Here is a 23,398-nt window from a genome sequence, read left to right on the forward strand (position 1 = left end):
TAGTTCCCTTAAAGCGCCATAAGCGGGGCAAAACAGTAGTCCCATTTCCTCCCTTTATGAGCCTTCCTTGGAACGTGCCAGGAACCCTGCACCCACGGTTTTATTGCATTTTAAATAAACAGTACAGGGTTACATAGCAGACTTGGCTTTTTCCACCGCGGAGCCGATTTGCCCGAAGCTTTAAAATATTGCAATGAATTCCCTACGAACATGAATGCTATGTACTTCATATGTTACAATTCAAGGAATTTACAGTAGAAACTATAAAACGCAGATAGCATGCTAACGTCAGCACGCCGGGGGCCTTCTTTGATCGGGGATCCAAATAAAGCTAATAAACATTGTGGCATTCACGGAAAGATCCATTTCTTTCCATTCTGTGCCCACTGGACTGATAATGGGAAATGTACAGTACAAGATTTAAGAGAATGGCCACAGAATATTGAGGCATTTCCCAGATTCTTTCATTATAGCACTACTTTAACAGCCTGGTCGTCACAGAATTGCAACTCATGTCCTGTGCTGAAAACAATTACAATTATAGATTTTTTTAGGGGATACACGTATTTCTGAAGGACTAATATAAAATAGGTTGATTCTTTTGTGGAACCTTATTAAAAGTAAAAAAAAAACAATGGCGGCCTTTGCAGGTGCTTTTGGACAGTGTGTGATGTAAACACTCTACACTACAACAGGTCATTTAGGGGTTAATTACAAACGTTTAAAAAGTTGCCCGAATCAACGTCCAATGAATAGACCAGCACACTGTGTTTAATAAACATTTTCCATTTATTTCTTAAATATAAAACCTTTTTCCCCAGTCGGCCAGGGCCAAGACAGGACAGAAATGTCAAGAAGATAAGACTATTGCAGGAGAGCCGTCCCGTCCCAGTGTTAGAAAATGACAACTCGGCTAAAAAACCTTCTCCAGGAATTTTAGTGATTTCGCGATGGTGAAAGGGCCATTTACTCCACACCCTAGGGCGTGCTGCTAGGCGTCCGAACGCAAAGGGGGGGGGGGGGGGGGGGGGTCGTCAGAAAAGCTGAGGACTGGACTGTTCGCAGCTCTAAAACACCAGGTATTTATAAGCTTTCCCACATGTGCTCTCACAGGGCTCACCGAGCCTTTTCTACAGTACATGTTGTGTCCTGCCTGCAAGTCCTCAGACACAACAAACACCTCGCAATTGTGCAAAAAAAAAAAACTCTTTGGTAATCCAAACACTTTGCCAAGAAATGAAAAGAAAATACTATCCACAACTGTGAGATGGTTATACAATCCTTCTAAATAAACAATTTCTTAAAAAATCAGATAACAGGAAAAAAAAGAAAAGTGAAATTATATTCAATAAATTAGACAGCTGAAATGAATTGCAGATATCAGATGCAGCAGGTTTTGTTCGAAGAAGTAGAGAGATGAATTTCTACCAAATGTTTAAAAAAAAAAAAAAACAAACAAAAAAAACACATACTCACACAAACCAAAAACAGTGTTGTTCTGCATTATAAAAAAATATATTTAAAAAAACAAATACATGACAAATCATGTAAATCTATGGCCCACGATGATAGTTAAGATTGTTGTCACTTCAGACATCAACCTTTCCTGCTGATGTTGCAAATTTATGCTCCCATCTGTAAACATTCACAAGTAAAAATACATTTACCCCAATACCACTGGTGAAAATCCAAGGCTCACATGAATGATACTATGCTTTTCCTTTTATGAGAAGCTGAATTTTCTAGGACTTCATCAAGTTCCACAGTATTACCTAGAGTACCCACCATACCCCAGTCTCTACAATAATACAGAACAGTCAGAACTCTGTTTGTGAGAAAGACTTCAAAAGTTTTACTTCCTTAAACTTTACCGTTTCCATTCTTAAGTTCACACAAAAGAATGATGTTCTTTTTTTTAACATTATTGTTTTAAAACTTTGAATTTGAAGTCCCATGAATGCTTGTGTCTTATAAAAAGTATTTCCAAAATATCTGAGTTGTCTGCACGAGTGTGTGAATGTAGAAAATAAATTAGGTAGTTAAAAATATCGATATTCAGCCAGCTTGGTCCATCCCCATTTTGTTCATGCTGTCCTCATTGATTGGTTATTACTACTGCTGAGTTTTCGGAAGCCGTGGTCGTTCTTTTCGAGCCACAGTTCAGCCAGCTGCTGTGTTGACCCGTGTGACGAGGCCTTGGACCCCACGCACATTTTATACTGTTTGGGGTCAAGGTTGGGGTCACATATCACAGGGTGATGAACGTGCACTATACCAGTGTCTGTGCTTCTGAATTGTCTAATTCCTGATTGGACAAATTTGTTAAAAAGGTCCACGTCCTCTAGGCCCCAGCCCTGGATGGAGACGTCAAAGCCCCCGGCTCGAACCAGGTCGCCTTTACATACACAGACTATGCCGTAGCCATAGTGTCTCCACAGCCCGGTTTTGGAGGTGAACACATAGTGGTTGTCGCTGGGAACCTTCCCCGCGTAGACAACCTTGGGGTCGTACTGGCTGAAGATGATCGGGAAGTACGTCTGCCCTCCCAGTACCGTGTTGCCCCTACACCTCTTCAAGAAATCGGCTGTAAACAGCAAATCGACATCACAGTAGAAAAGCAAGGAGTCGTTGGAGAAGTGGGAGGAGCCTACTTCCAGGGCCAGGGCCCGGGAGAAGGGGCCCGACACGGGCCTGATCTCCATCTCGGCCCGGGGGTACTTCATGTGGTACTCCCTCATCAGCTCCGTCTGCTTCACCCGCTCCGTGTTGTTGTCCGTGCTGAACAGCAGGATCAGGAGCTTGACGTTCTGGTTGGGCACCAGGCACACCTTCTCGAAATTTGCCATGAAGCGCACAAATATATCGTAGCGTCCCGAGAGCGGGACCAGGATGTTGATCTTCTTCTCCTTGGGCTCCTTGGGGTCAGAGCCCGAGCTCCCGAGCTTGAAGGGCACCAGCATCTTCAGGGAGTTGGACAGGAAGGACAGCGAGTCCGAGTCCTGGTTGATCCTGCTGGCCAGCGCCGCCGCGTCCATCTCCTCCTCCTCCCGGAACTGGATCCTGCTGAAGGTCTGCTGGAGGTAGGCGTGCCTCCTCACGGGCACGGTCATGGTCTTCCCCTTGTGCTTCTTGTAGAGCAGCAGCAGGTCCAGCACGTACTCGGCCCCGTACATGGGGTTGACCCGGCGGTAGCCGTACTGGATCTCCTTGAAGTCGATGACGCGGCCCCTGGTCTTGGCGTTGGCGTTGATCATCTCCATCACCTGCATTATGATGTCGTCCAGCGCCATCCTCTGCGACGTGTCCATGGTGCGGCGCGGGGGCTGCCCGTCGGCCGAGGAGAAGAGGTACTTCCCCGTCAGGAACTCCCACTCCAGGACGTCGTCGCGCTGGTGAGGGTGGAACCTCATGAAGGAGGGCGCCACGCCCAGCTGCAGGTCCTCCTTGCGCACCTCGGAGCTGCTGTAGCGGCTGACCTGCACGATCTCGCGGTGCAGCTGCACGGTGCGGTGCCGCAGCTCGGCGATCTTGCGGCTCAGCATGTAGCTGTGCAGGCGGTACTGGTAGGGCGGGTTCTTGTTGGGGTGCAGGGTGATGGCGCGGTGGATCTTGCTGTTGTGGAGGTCGCGGATGTACCCCTTCTTGTTGGGCTCATAGTTCTCGTAGAACAGCTGCTGCATCTGGAAATGAAGAGGAAGAAATGTTGTCATTTGTTGGCACTGTGGTGATAAAATTCGGTCATGAAAATTACTATCAAATTATGACGTTATCCCTAAGATACAAATGCCTCTAGCATCTGCCGGTAAAGAATAATAAAACCCTCACCATTAAAATACCAACTGACCTAGCCAAACACTAACTGCACTAATTCCTTGCATGAAATTATTCCGTTCCCTTAAGCTGGGTTACTGCCCCGTTGCCAGCATCCTGCAAGTTCAACAGTGCTGTGCAGTACCAGGCTAGCCATTTCCTGTGGATCAGGAGTATCAAAACACTCAACAGAGATGCTGTTTATCAGAAGCCATGAAAATTCTCCCTAGTGTTAATTATAATGGGTTCAAGGGACACACTGTTGGGAGTGCCGTGAAAGACCAAATATTGACGAGGAGCAAGTCTTTGGTGGGGAATGTTTACTCAAAACCTGTTGAAGCTTTAAAAACCTAATGTTACTCAAATCAAGGGGGACCAAATGTTTAAACTGTGGTACAGCTGTTACGGTCTCCACTGGCAGCAATTCAGCCGTGGCCAAGAAGGAAAGTTTTGTGCTGTTGACTTCTAATGAAGAACTTATTAGAGAGCCAGGAGTCTATTTGCAAAAGATGGTTATGTTAAAAAAAAGGCCAATGTGAGAGGATAGTTTTTGGAATGTGGCCACTGATCAGTCCCCTTGGGAAAAGCCATACACAGAAATGGACGGCAGGAGGGAAGAAATGAGACTGGAAAGCAAAACACAAATGTGTCCAGTCACAGGAATTGAGCAACTCTTTTTCCGTCACTGGATACACAACTCCACATGTACAAGCAGGCAAGCTATCAACAGATGCGAGAGCCAAGCTCTAAACAATGGTAGGCTTCAGTCAAAGTTGTGCTCTGTGGCCAAGGCCACTGTGTCATTACATCACATTCAGAGGCACTGGCACAACTAATGTTACTGGCATTTGTTATTTATGGTGTAGTTGTACGTCACTTCTAATTCAAAACAGCTAATCATATACAACTAATTTGGTTTCCTTGAACAACACAAAATGGTCTCCTGATAATGTAAAAGGCTTGCAAGGAAATACTTTTTGGGAAAGTAAAAAAAAAATAAAAAAGATCTCTCGGGTGTAACAGCAAGATAATTTACAGAATGATGCCTTGGCAGCAATTAGCTTGTTTTAGCTTGACTGTGCTTCACATTGCTCCCATATAAATATACAAACTCAGGGCTATTCACAGGGGACTATCTACATTACAAACAAAACTGATCTACAGTCTAAACAAAAAATAAAAACCAGCAGAGTTTAATAAAAAGAAGAAAAAAACCTCCCAGCCTTCCGTAACATGGTGTGAAATATTAAGGTATGAAAATACAATATGCCAAAATGAAGGATAGACACACATAGAACAAGACCAGGTCAAAACCTAGTATGTGGCTGGACCTAACACACGTGATCCGGCCGACCAATGGTGTAACTTCATCACTCACTCAGTCGGTCAGTCACAGACATTCGCGTTTGTAGGGCTGGCCCCGCTGTTGCGGTCCAGCCAAAAACAGCCACTGCTGTACCAGCCACACCCACACAAGAAGCAATGCAGCTGAAGATGTACACACTCCCTACTTAACACTCACGCAGTACTACAGTAACCCAGGAGACTGACTGACATAAACCCATCCTGACCCTGGGGGATGAGGATAAGGTCTGCCAGTGCGATCTTAAATCTGTGACGACAGGCCTGTGATAATGGTCAGCGTCTTTATGGACTGAGCACAACCAGAAGCCCTTCACAGACACAATGCAGAAAGCCTGGATATATCCCCATTCCAACACTGTCTACTGTCTAATGCAGTACAGTGTGCTTAGTCAGAGCCGTTACTCTGGATAACCATGCATTTGCAGAGGTGCTGAACTCCCCCTTGTAATACAAAACTGACGCAGAAAACAAAACCGTAGGGGGCTGCAATTAAAGAATAGGCACAAATTCATAATGGGTTTTAACTAGACACACAAGGGACCACTTTTCTGAATGGGCAATTTTCCTTCAAGCCCAGCTTCTTGGGCTTTTTAATGTTTGTGCCAAAAGTGTGATTGAGACACAAACACAGACAGAGACCTGCAATTCAAACTGACACCGTAACCTACGCGTTTAACTGACAAATCCTCCGACTCGCGCAGTCCGCTCTCAACAGAACACGGGCGCCGGCCCTGATGAGCACGCGGGTGGCCCTCCGCAGGAAGGCTGTTCCTACCCCAGTGCCTGTGTAAATGTTACCGAGTGTTACTCGTTTGCCTGTGTAAATGCTAGACATTTTTTCCGCTGGACTGTAAGTAAAGGGCAGTGTGGTGGTGAAACGGAGGACGGAGTGTAGCACAGTGGGTAAGGAACTGGGCTTGTAACCAAAAGGTCGCAGGTTCGATTCCCGGGTAGGACATTGCCGTTGTACCCTTGAGCAAGGTACTTAACCGAAATTGCTTCAGTATATATCCAGCTGTATAAATGGATACAATGTAAAAATGCTATGTAAAAAGTTGTGTAAGTCGCTCTGGATAAGAGCGTCTGCTAAATGCCTGTAATGTAATGTAATGTAATGTAGCTCCGAACGGAGGCTCCCCTACTCCCACAACTGTAACTATTACTGCTGTACTTTCAGGTTATCATAAAACTGCCATAACCAGTAAGGAGAATGAGATGGACGATGCTGGCTACAGAATGCTCGGTCTGGTTCTGATAGCCAAGTAGAACACTGCTGCTCGAAGCACAATGCCAGAGCACGGGGTCACGCCGTCTGCTAGGTCTCATCCAGCTGTGAGCGGACAGCGGTCCGGATGTTTGCTGAGCTTTCCAATGGCCGCTCCTTCATTAGAGCTCCAGTAATTGCCTGACCTTTGAATACCCTACTTAACTGCCAGTTATAACTCATTATAACAATTTTTTTTACAGCCATTAACCTGCTCACAATGTTCGTTTCACTTTGATCTCATGACCCCCCAGGGAGCCTTATTAAAAAAGGCTTAAGCGGCAGAACAATGAATTTATGTCTTTCGCTTTGACGGTAATGATTCGCATGCTGGCTGTATTCCACAAAAACACCTGTTCTGTGATGAGTAAGAGTAAGAGACTGTTTCAGTGTAAACTAACAGAACATGGCAGACCCCCCACAACACTGAAATAAACATTTCATGTAGGCTAACTGAGTGACCTACTGATGTGTGATGGGATGAAAACTATGAAACATCTAAGCAGAAATGTGTACAATACCATACATTCTTATGAGTGCACACTGATGAGGTGTTACAAAACCAAAAACAAAAATGGAAATTACATTTCTAAGAGATGTTTGTCTGCCTTCAGGGCAGGGCCCATTGGTATGTGCTTTTCAAAAAAGAGCCAATAAGAATTTGTTCCAGAAACAAAAGCAACCACATGACAACATGGTCATGACAATAGCCTTGTATTCACAGAAAGAAAATTGACTTCCAAAGTCTTTGGTTTGTTTGCGTTAGGTTTGCAGTGACAGTTCTCATTGAATGCTCCAGCATTCTCTCTCCCAATCATTTACAATTACACATTTACAATGACAAATACAGACAAAGAACTCAAACTTTCCCCAAATCACACCGAGCCAGAGAACTGCAGCTTTCCCATTAGTGCTTCTGATAAGGCTGTCCTTCCAGAGCCCCACAGCCTAAACAAATAACGACACAACCAAAAGATTTATAGTAAGAGGATAACAGATTGAGCAGTTGACTCGGGTAAACAACCAGTCCCTTCTGTTTAATGTCAGCTCTAATGAGGCCTTCTACAAGTTGTCTGGGAAGGAAAATCTGTGATAAAACTCACAGTCCGACCAAAGGGAAACAATGCAGCAGCGCCCCTTCGTAATCTCAGAGCGCGTGTTTACATTTTATGAGCTGCAGTAAGGTGCAAGCCCGAGGCTGTTTACATGAGACTGTGCTGTTACGGTCAGTTCGCACAGGGATACACACGGCAGCTACTCACCAGGCGCGGGGGGGGGAACCATGGGAATGACCTTACAGTCGTGATGCGCGCGAGCGTCACGGACAAATCCTGCTTAGCAATCAGCACCTGAGGATTTACTTCAGCGCTGCGCAGGGTGTGAAATCGAGCACGTGAAAATGTACGCTAGCAGGAACGATGAAAGGGGAGGGAACCGAGGACACGAGTCGGAGCAGGAATTCTGGAACTCATCCATGAGATCTCCAACCACCACACCGGAGATCCAGTTTAAGAAGCCCGGGCACCCCGACGTGCGTGCAGAGATTGGGAGAGACACACTGCTGGTTGTAACTACATGTAAAATGACCAAATGACAAAAGAAAAAAAAGATCTGAGCAAATGCATTTTATATCAAATTTATTTCACAATAAATGGAACTTAAATGGTCTGTTCCATTTTGGATCTTTTCAGTTGCACATGAATATTCCTCAATAGATATTAGTAGGCTTTTAATACACTGGTCATGCTTGAAATGGCTTTACTCCCCATAACAGGAAGCCAATGATCAATGAGGATGCCAAGATGCTCCACTCAAGGAGAAGCCAGGTTACATCAGCAGCTCTGTGGCTGTCTGGTGGCTTTGCTTGGCTTCATGCAGTGTACACCCGGGTGTGCCAGCTCCTCTCTGCACTGAGGGGTCATTGTGCCGGACTCTTACTGTCCGACCACTTATTTATAAAGGCTAATTAAAAGGACACAGCCCCAGTGTGTGAGATCGACTCTCGCTCTGACCCAACCGCCTCTGTTGCACTGAAACCCCATTCTGTTGTAATGCTGCATTCACTGGAGCTAATCCTGTTACAGGGACCGTCTCGCCTCTTGCCTGTGTCGGATTGGGCCGGCTCCCGCTGTGTGGCTGCTGTGAGGGTACGTGTGCTGGGGCTGGATAATCCCGCTCCCGCTTTGGAGTAATAATGTAATGATAATCATAATAATACGTGGAAGTGGAGATTACTCTGCACACGGGTTCTGCCTCAATGACAGGATTTTGGTTCTTTCAGCTTTTGTAAGCGAGAGGAAAAAGGCAGCGTGTGTGTGTTGCGCGTACATGTGGGTTGAATGTGTGCGTGTGTGTGCGTGTGTGTGCGCGTGCGTGCGTTTGAACGCGTGCGTCCGTGTGTGTGTTTGTGGGAGCTATGCCATTACCCACTGCTGAGTCAACAGCAGCTCCACCACAGACTCTGCCATCTATCACCAGACTGAGTGGAATAAGGGAGACCACAGACAAGTGTACAGGAGAGAAGCAGGAGAGAGAGCGGAGGAAGAGTGAGGAGAGGAGGAGGAATATGGGGTGACATTGGTGAGGAATACCTGGTAGGGGAAGGAGAGCGGCTCTGTCCCTAAGGAAGCCAATATCTGGTTTTAATCAGCACACACCGCTCAGAACCTGCAGCGATGCGCTCCACGCAAAGCCAATTGGAAATGCTATTATGCTGATCTAATTGGCTCTTTTGTAGCCGAATTTGGTCCGTCAAAATTGATTTTCTACCCTCTCCTCATGCGAATCCATCCACCTGGCGACGGTTCCCGAAATGGCAGCAGTCGATGGAACTGCTCCTTCGGAGTAAAAGGGGGAGGGGGGGGGGACACCCCGTCTGTTTTTTGTTGATTCTGTGGAAAATCTTTTGCCTGAATTGACTGTTGAGATATTCCATATGACTTCATTATTTTCACGGTCTCGGGCAGGGAGACAGCCATTCATGCGCTTTCGAACAATATCAGGTTGTCCAATTAAATTACGCAGGCCGTGGAGCCGTGTCCACGGAACGAAACGCTGACTGCATTTCGCTTATTTCGGGAAACAAACCTGCGGAGAGTAAAAGACTTCCTGTGCAGGGAATGACAGACTGGAGTGAAGGGCCGGCTGGCTTTTGGTAAGATCACAGGAGACAGCTATGACACGTTTTCCCACATACACAAGTCAGACGGCGAAGGAACATATGGCGTCGCCCGCTAGGTTTCTTCATTCGTGGCAAGACACGGGCTTCAGCTGGAAATAATTTGCCTCCCAGTTTGGTTTGGAAACTGGAGCGTTCCTGGTGTTCAACAAAATGCTGCTGCTTCTTTGGTGTTCTGCTGCGTCGCACCTCTCGAGAGTAAGGGGAAGCCCAACTCCTGCTTTTTTGCACTGAGACAAGTCGAGGAGGCAAAAAAATGGCAATTATAGCTAACTCAACTAAATCCCGGTGTGAAAAACAAACATGTGTCCACAAATTTGTTATAACGATTGAGTTCATTCACACTGTCCAAGTTCTAATCAACATACAAGCCTAAAGTGCACTTCTCTTGCCATTACCTACAAGCTTAGAGTTACCAGTATAACGTGGAGTCCCTTTACACGTCTACCCACAACAGCAGCCCTATTTTCAAACCCATCCCTCCACACTGTTCAGCCAGCTCTACATAGTCAGTATGCCTCATGATCAGATTACATCTATAGCGTTAACCACCTCATAAGTCACACCATGTTACTTTATCAGTTTATTTACTTTTTATACTTCCCTCTAAGATATGATGAAATTCATCCGTGTGGGTGCTTTCAAATGTAAGACGTTATCTAAACATGCACTTGGCATAAAATAAATGACCCGAATCTCAGGGTTGTGTGCACGGTAAACTCAGGCCAATGCAAAGTATTCACAGTATAAGTATTTATTTATTTTTATTTTTTGAAAATTGGTTTGCTTTTGACTACATGAGGGTCTTACATCCAGGCTTTCTTTTCTTGCTTAGTAGCTCATGATTGTACTTTGAAATGATTCAACATTTCAAATATCATTTCACTGTCATACCTGATTATCTATACTACTTGGACCTCCTTGGTACCTCCATCTAAACCACCCTTGGACTATATTACTTGTTGGGGGGTAAATAATTTAAAACACACTGGTAAATGAAGCCCACAGCTGTTTAGATGGAGGTACCAAGGGCACACCACACAAATCTGCCCATACATGGCAGGTTCATAAATGCTTAGTCCAACAAACACTTCCCCAAGGATCGTAATTATATTTTGTCAGCGTGTCAAGAGTCTTTGAAATGGATCCAATAAGTCAAAGCCCTCGAAAATGACAAGGCAGAAAAAAAAATGTGTGCTGAGGTTTAGGCCTACTGTGCGCACGTTCCAAGAGAACACGTTTATCCGCGCGTTCCAAGTCGCTTTCTCTTCGGGCGTATAACATCTTTCCAGGTGATTTGCAAAGGAGGTAAATAAATGGGTGGTTGACAGCTCCAGTCAGAGGACTATACCATGTTGGCAGAATTAAAGAGCTCTGGGCTTGCCTGGGCCCGTTCAGCTCAACTCCCTGGAACTGAAACCGCGGTGTAAAACAGCCCATGTTCCATAAATCAGAGCTTTTCCCAACACGCGCCATTCATCTATTCCACATAGTAACAGCAGTCCCCTCTGCATGGACCCTGGACCCAGGCAAACAGGAGATTAAACATAAGCTACGGCCAGCCGCTTCCAGCCCATTTGTCATTATTTATTAGCTAGCGGACTTACATTTTAACTGTTGTCCGATTATGCGGTTACGTATTTGCAAAATAAATTCAGGCAAAAACAGTTCATATTTCAGTTGGTTTCCTTGAAACATCTAGTAATAGATCAAGTTCATTTACTGCTATGCCACGGGCAATTCCAGGCTCATACCTCAGGGGTGGGCACATGGGAGGGGGCGCAGTGGTGAAATTAAAAGCCAGGAGGAGGCCATTCCCACAGAGCATGCTCACTCGTGGCTCGTAGCGGCTGAAGTGAAGTGGACACGGCCGCCATTGTCTGAGGCTCCTGCCTGTTCACTGAAATTCACTGGGATTGTCAGGCTCGGGCTGTGGGTTAATTGGCTGGACAGTCAAAAAGGATTTAGCTGGCAGAGACTCCTTTTTAATTGGGCTACTCCGATTCTTTATCGCCGAGGCTAATCTTTCAGCCCGTCCCTTGTCCCCGAGTTGGGCCACGTCACCCCTCCAGGTTCGGTTACCTTATAATCAAGTCAAGGCTGCAGAGCCAGGAGAGAAGAGCAACTTTCAAATCAAAAGCCAAAGACCAGACGGCCAATCGCTGGCTGCCGTTGATGGTGACATTCACCTGACCACCTGGCCTTTTAAACAAACACGTGTTCCTCGCCATCACTCCTTCTCTTCTTGAAGTGGTCAAGAAAGCAAAGCAGTAAGCGGTAATACGAGCAAGCCCGTCCCTTTCAAAGCTCTCCCCCTGAACCTCACCATAAAACACTAAATAAATACCTGGTGTGAAAATAAATTAATGAGCCCTTTTCTGGTCTGTAATCTTACATGCACGTGCCAATTAAAAGCAAAGAAAACCAAACATTAAACAGGAGCACCGTGTTCAGCACACGGCCCAGAGCTACAGCAGACAAGGCACGGTGTTAGACACCAATATCCACACGGCGAGTTCAGGGGGCTTATTTTTTTTATTACAGGGGACCTGCTGCATTTAATAATGCCGCGCGAGCGAGCGCGGCTAACGGCGGCGGAACCCGACGGAGCCGCGATCTGATAAGCGGCGACGGCTCAGCTCAGACGGCCTCAGCAGGGAGAGAGAGAGAGAGAGACGGGTCGGAGAGGTGGCGGAATCTGAAGGAAGCGGAAAGAGGCTGCTCGTCCCCCGGTCCCGGGAGGACAAACGACGCGGCCGGCGCTAAACGAAACCCGGCGCCGCAGCGGAGACGATAAGTCGAGGCTAACGACAGGGTCAGTCAGCCATTGTTGTTCAAGTATGAAATCAGTTCAATTACCAGACCCCGATGGCTAAAGAAAGGAGGAAAGAAAGCGCTACTGGAAGGATGGACGAGGGCAGCAAAGATGTTTGTTTGCAGCACCAGATGGCACACTCGATTCCAGGAAATATCAGAGGGACAGAGCCGGTGGTTGACAGTCAACATATCAAACGAGGTTATTGATTGCAACCGCAGGAGAACTTAAACGAAACCCTTTATGACTCATCCCTTCAAAATGATATTTCTCTCAATGCTAAGAAGCGGAGATGATTAACGGGCTGTTTTAGAACGCCTTCGGTCCTCTGGCCAAACCGTTATTAGGGAGCACCCACTGAATTTATGGGCCCGCGACGGCCTCGCCGTTACGAAAGGCGTCGCGATCGTACGCCACCGCCAGCGTGTGGCAGCAGGCCGGGTCCCCGTTGTACGGGGTGTGAGAACCGCAGCCGAGAACAATCGCCAGGGAGCGGGCGGAGCGGGGCCGATCCCGAGGACTTTCCTTTTTCTGGCCACGCCCGCACAGCCGCAGGGCGCGACGCTTCAAAGACCAGGGCAACCGTTCTGCCCCGCCCGGCTTGGTCATGGCGCCACCTCGGTAATTCCAGGCCTCAGCCGCGAAGCAATTTCCCGGGCCGGCCACATTTGGCAAACGCAGGGACCTTGGTCATCCAACAGAGGGGAAAAAATAACTGATGTAACGTTCAAATCTTCCACCTCGCACCGCAACTCCTTTTTGGTACGTTGCGCAGACAGGCCTGGTAAACTAATTAATCAGCAGCTAAGAAGCCGTAACACCGCTTTTCCTGATGAAATCCATTTACAAGCAATGGCAAAAACTGTTGTTGCTCACCTACTCCAATCAATATCCAGTCCATATCCACTGAAAAGAAACATACCAGAACACTATCAATTATATTCAGAAAGACTGCTTTTATTCTTTATTTCTGTCTTCTACGCTGGCCCCCCGACTCCCCACTCCCCACTCCCCACTCCCCACTCCCCACTCCCCACTCCCCACTCCCCACTCCCCACTCCCCACTCCCCACTCCCCACTCCCCACTCCCCACTCCCCACTCCCCACTCCCCACTCCGAAGGTACAATGAAGTTTGGTCACTGAATTGTTGGACTATTTTGTAGAAGACCATTTATACTTATTTGTCTTTACTGTACATGCGCATACAACATTATTGCACACCATTTGTTACATTTAAACGACAGTAAAGCTGAAGTTTCTCTCTTCCCACCACCCCTGTTACATGGCGTGTGAATATTAATAAATCAATACAAATGCAGTTCCATGACCTCATGCATTCTCATTTGCATGAAAAGGGAAATAAAAATCCATATTTACTTTTATAATGTATGTAAGCTATAAAGTCATTCTGTGTACGTGGGAAAAAGTGCTGGCGCACCACTTTATGATCACTCTACATGCATTACCGGAAGTCTACGTCCATTGGAAATTTAAATCATTTCCTTCTCAGCACAAAGAAATCCGATTACGTTCGCCGACTCCACGGGTGTTACTGCCGTAGTTCACCGTCAAATGACTGCAAGAAACGGGCTTCGTACATACACATTCGCATTAAATCGCAACTGGTATGAAATGACAGAAGTGGCTGTACACAATGGTGGAGTTCTCTTCAGCAGCCAGCAGCTGTCGGGAGAGATAAGGACCGTCTGCAGGAGCCGGGGCCGCGAGCGGGTCCCCCAGCTCCAGTCAGCTGCAGACGAGCCACCGCCACTACGCCAGTGATGCTATGGCCTGCGTCACTCACACTCACATTCTCAGTGGTCCACTCTCACTCTCAGAGGTCCACTCTCACTCTCACAGTCTCAGTGGTCCACTCTCACAGTCTCAGTTGTCCACTCTCACAGTCTCAGAGGTCCACTCTCACAGTCTCACAGCCTCAGTGGTCCACTCTCACAGCCTCACAGTCTCAGAGGTCCACTCTCACACTCTCACAGTCTCAGTGGTCCACTCTCACAGTCTCACAGTCTCAGTGGTCCACTCTCACTCTCAGAGGTCCACTCTCACTCTCACAGTCTCAGTGGTCCACTCTCACAGTCTCAGTTGTCCACTCTCACAGTCTCAGAGGTCCACTCTCACAGTCTCACAGCCTCAGTGGTCCACTCTCACAGCCTCACAGTCTCAGAGGTCCACTCTCACACTCTCACAGTCTCAGTGGTCCACTCTCACAGTCTCACAGTCTCAGTGGTCCACTCTCACAGTCTCAGTGGTCCACTCTCACAGTCTCACAGGTCCACTCTCACAGTCTCACAGTCTCAGTGGTCCACTCTCACAGTCTCACAGTCTCAGTGGCCCACTCTCACAGTCTCACAGTCTGAGTGGTCCACTCTCACAGCCTCACAGTCTGAGTGGTCCACTCTCACAGCCTCACAGTCTCAGTGGTCCACTCTCACAGTCTCAGTGGTCCACTCTCACAGACTCCATTCGCCGGAGACGATAGGCCTCTGTAACACTCACAGTGCCATGCACTCATAATGCATGGCAAGGCCAGAGGTGTCGCATTACAAAACAACCAGTAACAGGAACCAGATCAGCACTATCAAAACTCATAATCCAGTCTGGCCTGTTGGACAGGGACAAAATGTTCAAATGGATTACCATCTAAAATGCTTTCTCCCGTTGCGCAGGTCTGCTTGCATACTACTCTCAGCTGCTGTCCTTATCTGCTCACCCGCATTATTACTTTTCCCGCAAACGCTGCCTATGGAACGGGCGCCGTGTGAGTTTCTCAGATAAGTCCCTGCAGCCGCAACGGCACGGATGTTCTCGGCATTACGGGAAGATCCGTGTTTTCATTTCAGGGTTAAACCGAGCGTGCGCTTCCTTGCCACCGAGAGACTACGCCGTTTCTGACCACGCCGTTTCTGACCACGCCGTTTCTGAAGGGGCTTTTTGTCTTCGCGCAATCACCTCAAAATGACCATTCAGCCCTTAATAAACGGGGAATAAGCGGCGGCGCTGAAAGGAGCCGTCTGGAAGCCGAGCGTCGGGTTTCTGACCTTGGCACGGCGGCTGCAGGCGGAGCCGCTCCGCCGCCGGACGCCAAAGACGGGGACGGCGCGCTCGACGGGCCAAAGACCGCCGTTTAGGAAAATGTGAAAACCCCGCTGGATATTCCGCTTAGCTCAGCGTCCGTTTTGGCGGCCGGAGCGACGGCGTCGGAGACGGCGAGGCACGGACCTCCTGCGCGCGCTTTCCCCAGAGGAACAGGAACCTGGAAACCGCGACGGCGTGTACATTTCATAGAGATTAATACACGCAAACCTCACTCTAATCACAACCTGTTGATGTATTCCTCCGTCAGGCTCAATCTTTTCCCATTCCACATTGAAAAGTTAGCAATTGCAGGGCCTGTGTGTCACCCTATAGGCTAGCTCGACTCAGACAGCGTCTCCTGATTGCTTTAGGAGCCCTGCCCTGAAAAAGGTCACTGGGGTTATGACTGCTGAACAAACCCCACCATTTAGCCACGAAGAAAAATTCTCCAGCTAACTAGGAGGGCAGCAAGTCACATGGCTTTCTAACAAGTAGCCAAGTCATTTGATGCGCTGGTAATGTTAGCTAGCTAGCTAGCTAGGTAACTCAGCTTGCATATATGGTTCATAGGTTGATGCTTCCCATTTCCCCATGTAACATTTTAAACACTTGTATCATTAGGTACCTAGCTGAGGTGCTGCCTCTCAGTCTCTTAAATATGAGTGCGCACGTGTTCGCACGTGTCTGCGTGCAAAAGAAAGAGAGACTGAAACTGAGATAGGGACAGGAAGGCAGTACGATCAACACATTCCACGTACACACATAGCTATTTGGCCACACGCCAGCATGGCAAGTGCACAGGTTGTCAGCAGACAAGCTCATATAGGTTTATATAAATGGGCCAAACATTGGTATTACAGCATGCTAGGGCTATAATGCATAAGAAAGACACAAAAAATTAAATGCATCTTGCCTCAGGTATTGACTTTGAAAATACAACACCAACCCTGCTATCTGACCATTGTGAGTTATGATACTCTTACAGTATAAGAAGACAGAAAAAGTCCAGATTTCTGAATAGCATACACTCAAAGGCAGATATTAAATTCACAACAGCAACAAAAGGCTAAACAAAGTGATTGAATCAAGATCTGGTTATGAAAGCGAAAAAGGGTACATTGTGTGCTTCTCCGTACCCATTGTGGCTCAGGAGACAAAGCCATCACATCTGCAGCGGATTTGAAATCATTGTGCAAATATGATTCCATCAACAATTCCCAAAAAGCTCGCAAGCAAAGGCCGCATTTAAAAATGGAACTCAGGACTCATTAAGGTGATAGAGATTTGTCTGATTGTCCATGGAAAAGCCGCTCCTGACAGAGCAGTCGAACAGTTCCTATGGACATCAGAAAGTCAAAGAAAGAGCAAAATTGGTAGGCTTTTAGTTACACAACCAGGAAATAATACACCTCTGACAGCGTACCAGAGAACTGGGGCAAGAACCGGAGAGAGAGAGCAAATGGAAAGAGTGAGCGAGAGTGAAGGAGAGGATAGAAAGAGGAGACCAGACACGAGGCTGAGCGCGACTGTACGGTTGTCATGCCGATAAAGCAAACAGTGAGAGAGAGAGCAAGATAAGTGGATTTTTTTTTTTTTTAACTTTTTTTTTTTTTTTTTTTTAAATAAAAAAAGTCTTTTTCTCAGACTTTTTGAGCCAGCAGAACGGGGCGGCAGCGAGAAGGCCAGACGACGGTAAATAAACGCTCCCTCCTGACTCAGGAAGCAGATGTCTGAGGCTGCCGAGAGAGGTGGCAGCGAGCCGGCGCTCCGCGCCACCACGGACCAGCCGCTCCGTCAGACGCCGCTCGCCACGCCACGCCACGGTCCGGCGCGCGCGCGTCATGCGGGACAGAGCCGGGAACGACTGGCACGAACTGGTCCTCTTATCCGGGAGAGGACGAGGGAGAGCATCCAAACCGACCTGCCTGATCACCTGCATGCGTGCGTGCGTGCAGAGCGCCTGTGCACAGCACTTCCTTCCAGTTAGAGCCGAGAGAAAAAAACAAAACTGACCTCAATTTATCATCATGCACGTACACAGTCGCCCGCGTGACCCCATCATGTGGGCTGGTGTCGTACGCAGGGTGACAGCTTTGGGCTGTGCTGGGGGGGGGGAAGGGGGGAGCCGCACACGTGCTTTCACAGTCACAGCATCAGACGAAAGCGAGCTCCAGCTCCTCTTCGTGAGCGCGTGCAGAAGGGGACGAGCGCAGGAGCAGCTGGGGTCCTCTGAGAATGCCTCTCCCAGGGCTCGGGGCTGCGGGCTTTCACACAGCCTCATTGTCCCCGAGCGGAGAAAGGGGGCAAAGCTCTGGAGGCCGCTCCCCGACTGCGACGGAGCGCAGAGCATCGCACGGCCAGCGACTCCGAGGAAGAGTCTGCCTTCTTACGGCCCTGCCAGAGCAGCCTGGCGCTAGAACAGAGAGATCGTCGGCTGGCTCCCCCGCTCCACCCGTCTCTAAAAATACACCCCGGGACAGAAGGGTTCGTCCAGGCGCGGAGAGGAGGAGGAGGAGGACGCACCGAAACGAGCGGGTTCTACCCGGAGCTTTCCGCTGCAGATGGAGCGCTGGCGCTGCCAGCGCCACGCCAGCCGCCACGCCCGTGGCGAGCGGCCACTCGGAGGGCGTTCAGGTGCGAGGCTTCCCCTGCGCACGCCTGCGCGCCGTCCACGCATTCGCAAAGCTTATCTGCGCGCTTGAATAAACGAACAGGTCCCACGAGCTGTGTACACAAAACGACAACGTTTATCTGACCCTGTCCACACGCAATGTCAACACAGCGCTATCGGAAAGCGTGAACAACTGTGTACTTATAGACCTCCGGTAAACCACAGCACAAATCAAATAAGTGATGCTATTTGATCAAGTGTGATTAGAAGAAAGGGACAGATTGTCAGCTTCTACCCCGAAATTATTTCCACTATGAACTAGAAGGTAATAACTGAAATGTTACTAACATCTGGCTGGCTTTGGGAAAAGGGTGTAACCCATAAATAAAATGGGCCCTACTTCAGGTCAGGGACTGCAAACCTCTAAACACAAGTAAACTCCCCGATATCGCTTTTATTTTCCATTGACAATGGTAATTATGCTCTTGTGGTAGGGAACGACATACTTGCGGAGCCCTGGTGGTCCCAAGCACTAGAATTAGGGAGTTCCGCCCAAGGAACTTTGAGGAGGTGGAGGACGATGAAGACAAATGTGGGTACGCTGATCTCGGCAACAGTTTATACTTAACTAAGATTACTGAAAGTGAAAGAAACACAGGACCCATTATGTATGCGGCCTATAATCACTTCAGTAGCCCAGGCCTAAACAATGCTACATCTGATACCTACACCCTCGACTTGACTTTATGGTTCCGAACGGCCTTTCCTCCCAAAGAAAGAAAGACGTCTTAATTACAGAGGTGTGGGAAGGGCGCACTTCTGAAACAGAAGGTGCAGCTGTTGCTATTTCTCACCTTGTAATCCTGAACTGGGCTGCCCTGAAGCTCACGAACAAAGCAAAGGCGAGGGCTTTCCTTGCATCCGGACATTTCCACAAGAATGGGGGCCAGAGACCGAGAACTACATGCTTTCTGGCATTTCCATGAGGCGAGGGGGAACATTGGGAGACGCAAACGACACGTTTGTGGCAAGCGTCTCTACAGGGAGAGACCTCTCCGCAGCCAGAAGGGAGGGGGATACAGCTCTCGATTACTGAACACGGTTCTCTAAACACACAAATCCATGTGAATGTCAAAACCTTCCCTACCGACTTCGAGGTCCCCGACATGGACCTGGAAACGGCAGCAAGACGGAGTGCAGTGAAGTAGACAGGAAAAATAAGCTCACCCCCTGAAGTGCTGACCTGGGGTCAGTGCATTTTCCTCTTGCAAAATCCAACGACCTGGGGGAGGTCAAAAGGCCTCTGTGTCCATGAGGAAAAACAACAGACACAATCTCAACTCTAGGACCCTGATCTGCCTTCGCAACTTCTTTCAAAAAGGTTTGAACTTATTTTTACCCCATGTACATTTAGCCTATCTAGCACCTTGGCTGAAACATCAAACCAAGTGGTATCCTCATATTAAAACAGTATATTAGAGGGACTGCTGAATGGCTAATTCTGTTACGGCACCGTTCCAGTGGGAGGACAAGCCATTAAGGTCTGGTACTGAATATGGACCGTGCCAGTGCCAGCGGGAGCTGTGGCTGGCAGCGTTGCGGGGTGCCATATATCTGCCCACAACATTGACCGGGATAGGAGGAATTTTGGGTGCCAGGATGTCCGTGTCTCAGCGTGCCCCAATAGTCCCTTAGGGCCGATAGTCCCTAGGCAGCTGTAGTTTTCCAGGATAGTCTACATCTGACCCCAATCTTATGTCTGCGAGAGCTTAACTGGGGACAGTGGAGGCTAAAGTAGCAGCAGCTTTAAAACACTCTGAGGTTTTCGCTGTGCTTCTGGCAGGCCAAACCAAAAAGGGCCCCACAACTGCAGGCTTGAAGTCACTGTAAGACAATGACGTAGCCTGGGCTTAAATCCACGCAGCCTGCATTGGTGGCGTGAGCCTTTTCTACTGAGCTATGCAGAACGGCCAAATATTAGGGGCTTTGGATTTGGATTGGATTTGCTAAGGGAAAGTTAGGCCTCATGCCCCTTTATCAAATGGCCATTTGTATGCCTTTCTGTACATTCGCTGTAGTTGCATCTAAAGTTCAGACCACACGGAATGTGCACAAAGGCATACAAATGGCCGTTGATAAAAGGGCATGCAGTATTTGATGGGGGGAAAAAAGCCAAACATGAAAGTCCCGGAACTTCCAAGGTTTCCCCAATTTTTGAGCCAAGCTCAAAAGACAGGTTCCGTTGCAGCTGCAAACATTTACAAAAATACCTTTGAGGCAAGAATGTAGTAATGTTGGGTGTAGGATAGCAGGAAACGATAGGGCAGCAGCAAACGAGACACCAGAACCTACTGTACATCTGGAACTACGCAAGGTAACAAGGTAATGATAAATGGAGTCAGTTTGTATGACATGTACTACAATACAGTGACTGTTGTGGGAATGAGAGAAAGATTATCTCCTTGGCGCACAAGCACTGCATTAACAGAGCTTACGAAAATGCCAAAAATTGTGCCGGAACTCATAAAAGCATAACATGTAAGTCAAAAAACAAGTCTGTTCTGGCCCACTTCAAGCTGTAGGGACATGTAAATCCAACATGTAGCCTAAATGCATTTACCTAGACCAAATAGTGAAATCTTTTCTTTTTTTTGAAGACACTTAAGGAGGACACTTCGCTGGACTACACAGAAGACACTCTTATCCAGGCAAATTAGATATTTTCACACACCAGGATACTCATTTAAGCAGATGAACGATCACTAAAGCAACTCTGTGTAATTACCTGGTTAAAGGGTCCAAAAGCAGTTCTCCAACAGAGATTTAATCCTGTAACCTAGTTAGAAATAAAGTTTTCCAACTACTATGGCACACTCTTACCCATAATTGTGTCAATTCTCAGAATACATTTCTATTATACTAATGTTACATTTTTACATTTGTTTTGTTTCTGACTTCACTGGCAGTTAAACACAAGTTCCTTGTTATGGCATCTCAGAGAAGGCCCCATCTGCACAGGAACATGGGAGACTGCTGGAAACCACACCAATCACGTGCCTATGCATGTTTTCAATGACCCACTACCTGGCTCCAGGCCAGGAGTGTAAATTATGGTCCTCTGTCATGGGCAATACTGAGCCTGAAAGAGGACAACTTCTTCACCACAGGCTTCTGTTGATCCCACATTAGCTCTGTATCATAAAGCTTATACTCTCTTACATGACTAGAAAAGATATATAATATTTATTCTGTGGGGGGAAAGCTTCCCTTCTATGCAATTTCAAGCACTTCTCACTTATGTAGGTCAGCTATGGTCTTGAATTAATGAAATATAATTCCAAGAGAAGAACTTTAAAGGTTTTTTATTTTATATACATTATATTTTATTTATATTTATTATATTTTTTAGTATATTTATATTGATTTAAATTTGGAAGATGCCAAACACAACACAGGGATCCATCTCTTTTGTATTTTACCCCATAAAAAGTGATCCTAAGGCCGTACTGACAGCACTTCTACAATTGCCCATTGTTCCTGTACAAGGAAGGAGAGATGTGGCTCCTTGGCAAGGCTCGCAGCATGCATTTGTCATGAGCTGTAAAACTTCCTTCACCTTTTACCTCAAACCCACGGAGTCGATTACCAGCCGTTTGACAGTTTGTCACCTTATTCTTCCAGATAATTTAAAAACACAAACAGAGAGCGAGTGAGTGTGTGCGGATGCGTATGAGTGTGTGTGAGAGAGAGAGAGAGAGAGAGAGAGAGAGAGAGAGAGGGTGGAAGCTTGTGGTTATTTAGAAGTTCTCCCTCTTTAAACAGCGGGTTTTGTGCACAGAATGTGCTGTGACATGGCTCGGGTTGGGGGGGGCGACCTAATCACAACCCTGCCTGTTTGATCCTGCCGTCTAAAATTGAGAGGCGAAGCAGGTACACAAACAGCCGCCGGCCCCACAACAAAGTGCAGATGTCGTGGCTAGGCGCAGCAGGCGTAGGAACAGATTTCCCTCAGTCTTAAGACTGCATCTCCCAGCCCCCTCTGCTCAGATTTTGATGGTGACTGCAGGCAGCGTGGGGTTCTGGTCGCTGCAGTCTTCTGCGAGGCGGGAGCATTTGTCTGGTGCACCGAGTGCATCCTCCCACTGCATGCGGAGCGCAGCGGTTTGTAAAACGTTCGGAGCGACAAGGCAGGCAGTGTGTAGCCTACAGCCTGCCGAATCAGGATTCAGCTACAAAGACTTTCACCACAAGCTTGAGATAGAAAAGCACGCATGGCTACACGCACAAAAGGAAAAGCATCAATAATAACCATTATTAGCGGCCGTAAAGCTGGCAATTAAGGTGCCACTCCAGCCCCGGCATCCGTCAGCACAGCTGATGCTCATGTCACAAGAAATGATTTCAAAAGATGATTTTTCATCCATTAACAAGATCTTGTGTTCACAGTAATGAGTTATCCGGCTGCTGGAGGAGTTGACTGAAAGCTATGGGAGCTCAGCATCACCACTGAAGTCTAATTAGTTGTTTATCCTCCTCAGGTCAAGGCAGAGCAGCACAGGGATGAACAATACTCCTCATGCTGCGCCTGGTAAATGAGTGGCGACTGGCAGTAGCGCTCACCTTAGGGAACCCTTATATTTTTCACCGCCTTACCAACCTCTCAAAAGGTTACCAACAAAGTTTTTTTCTAGAGGCACCTAGAAAATGTGATAATGCGCAAGGGGTTCATTGGTGAAAAAGAAGAAAAAAAAAACGCGACCTCTGTTATGTCTGAGCGCTGTGTAAACAAAGGAATACTTATAAGCCTCATTAGTACTGGGAAATGACAGGGACACCGATACACATCACCAGAGCATTCAATACACCCGCAATACAATACACAAACTCCAAAGCAATCATTCAGCTCCAAAGGCCTGCTGGCTGTTGTTATTTTTAACTTGGGAGGCAACTGCCCTGCAGGCACATTTAACACCTAGATGATTCCAAGTTTACATGACAATTCTTACCAGTAAAGCCATATTTACAGACTGCACTTCCTGTTCATGACAGAGACCATATTAACACAGTACATTATGAGGACAGACAGATAGAAAGACACTTTCGGTCACTATCTTTGCCGAAATCCTCAGTTAGTTCTGACATTTAAGGTGACAGAAATCTCATTCCCTCTTTCGGTCTGGCTTACGTCCAAAACAATTCCCCAGCATCCTTAGAAATAGTTGTTTTGACAGAACTCTGGGCAGGAGTGAATCTCTGTCATA

At 47.4% G+C, this 23,398-nt stretch overlaps 1 protein-coding gene across 1 annotated transcript in view; it reads right to left on the reverse strand.

Annotated features, from left to right (window-relative positions):
• Window positions 1–770: 770 nt before the first annotated feature.
• chsy1 (chondroitin sulfate synthase 1) overlaps window positions 771–23,398 on the reverse strand; it is a 48,636-nt gene continuing 26,008 nt past the window's right edge. Inside the window, exon 3 of the mRNA XM_035419471.1 lies at window positions 771–3,680. Within this exon, the coding sequence (XP_035275362.1) occupies window positions 2,085–3,680 (1,596 nt within the window). The 3' untranslated portion in view covers window positions 771–2,084. The remainder of the gene's footprint in view (window positions 3,681–23,398) is intronic.

This window comes from Anguilla anguilla, chromosome 5 (genome assembly GCF_013347855.1).
Source record: "Anguilla anguilla isolate fAngAng1 chromosome 5, fAngAng1.pri, whole genome shotgun sequence".
Classification (NCBI taxonomy): Eukaryota; Metazoa; Chordata; class Actinopteri; order Anguilliformes; family Anguillidae; genus Anguilla; species Anguilla anguilla.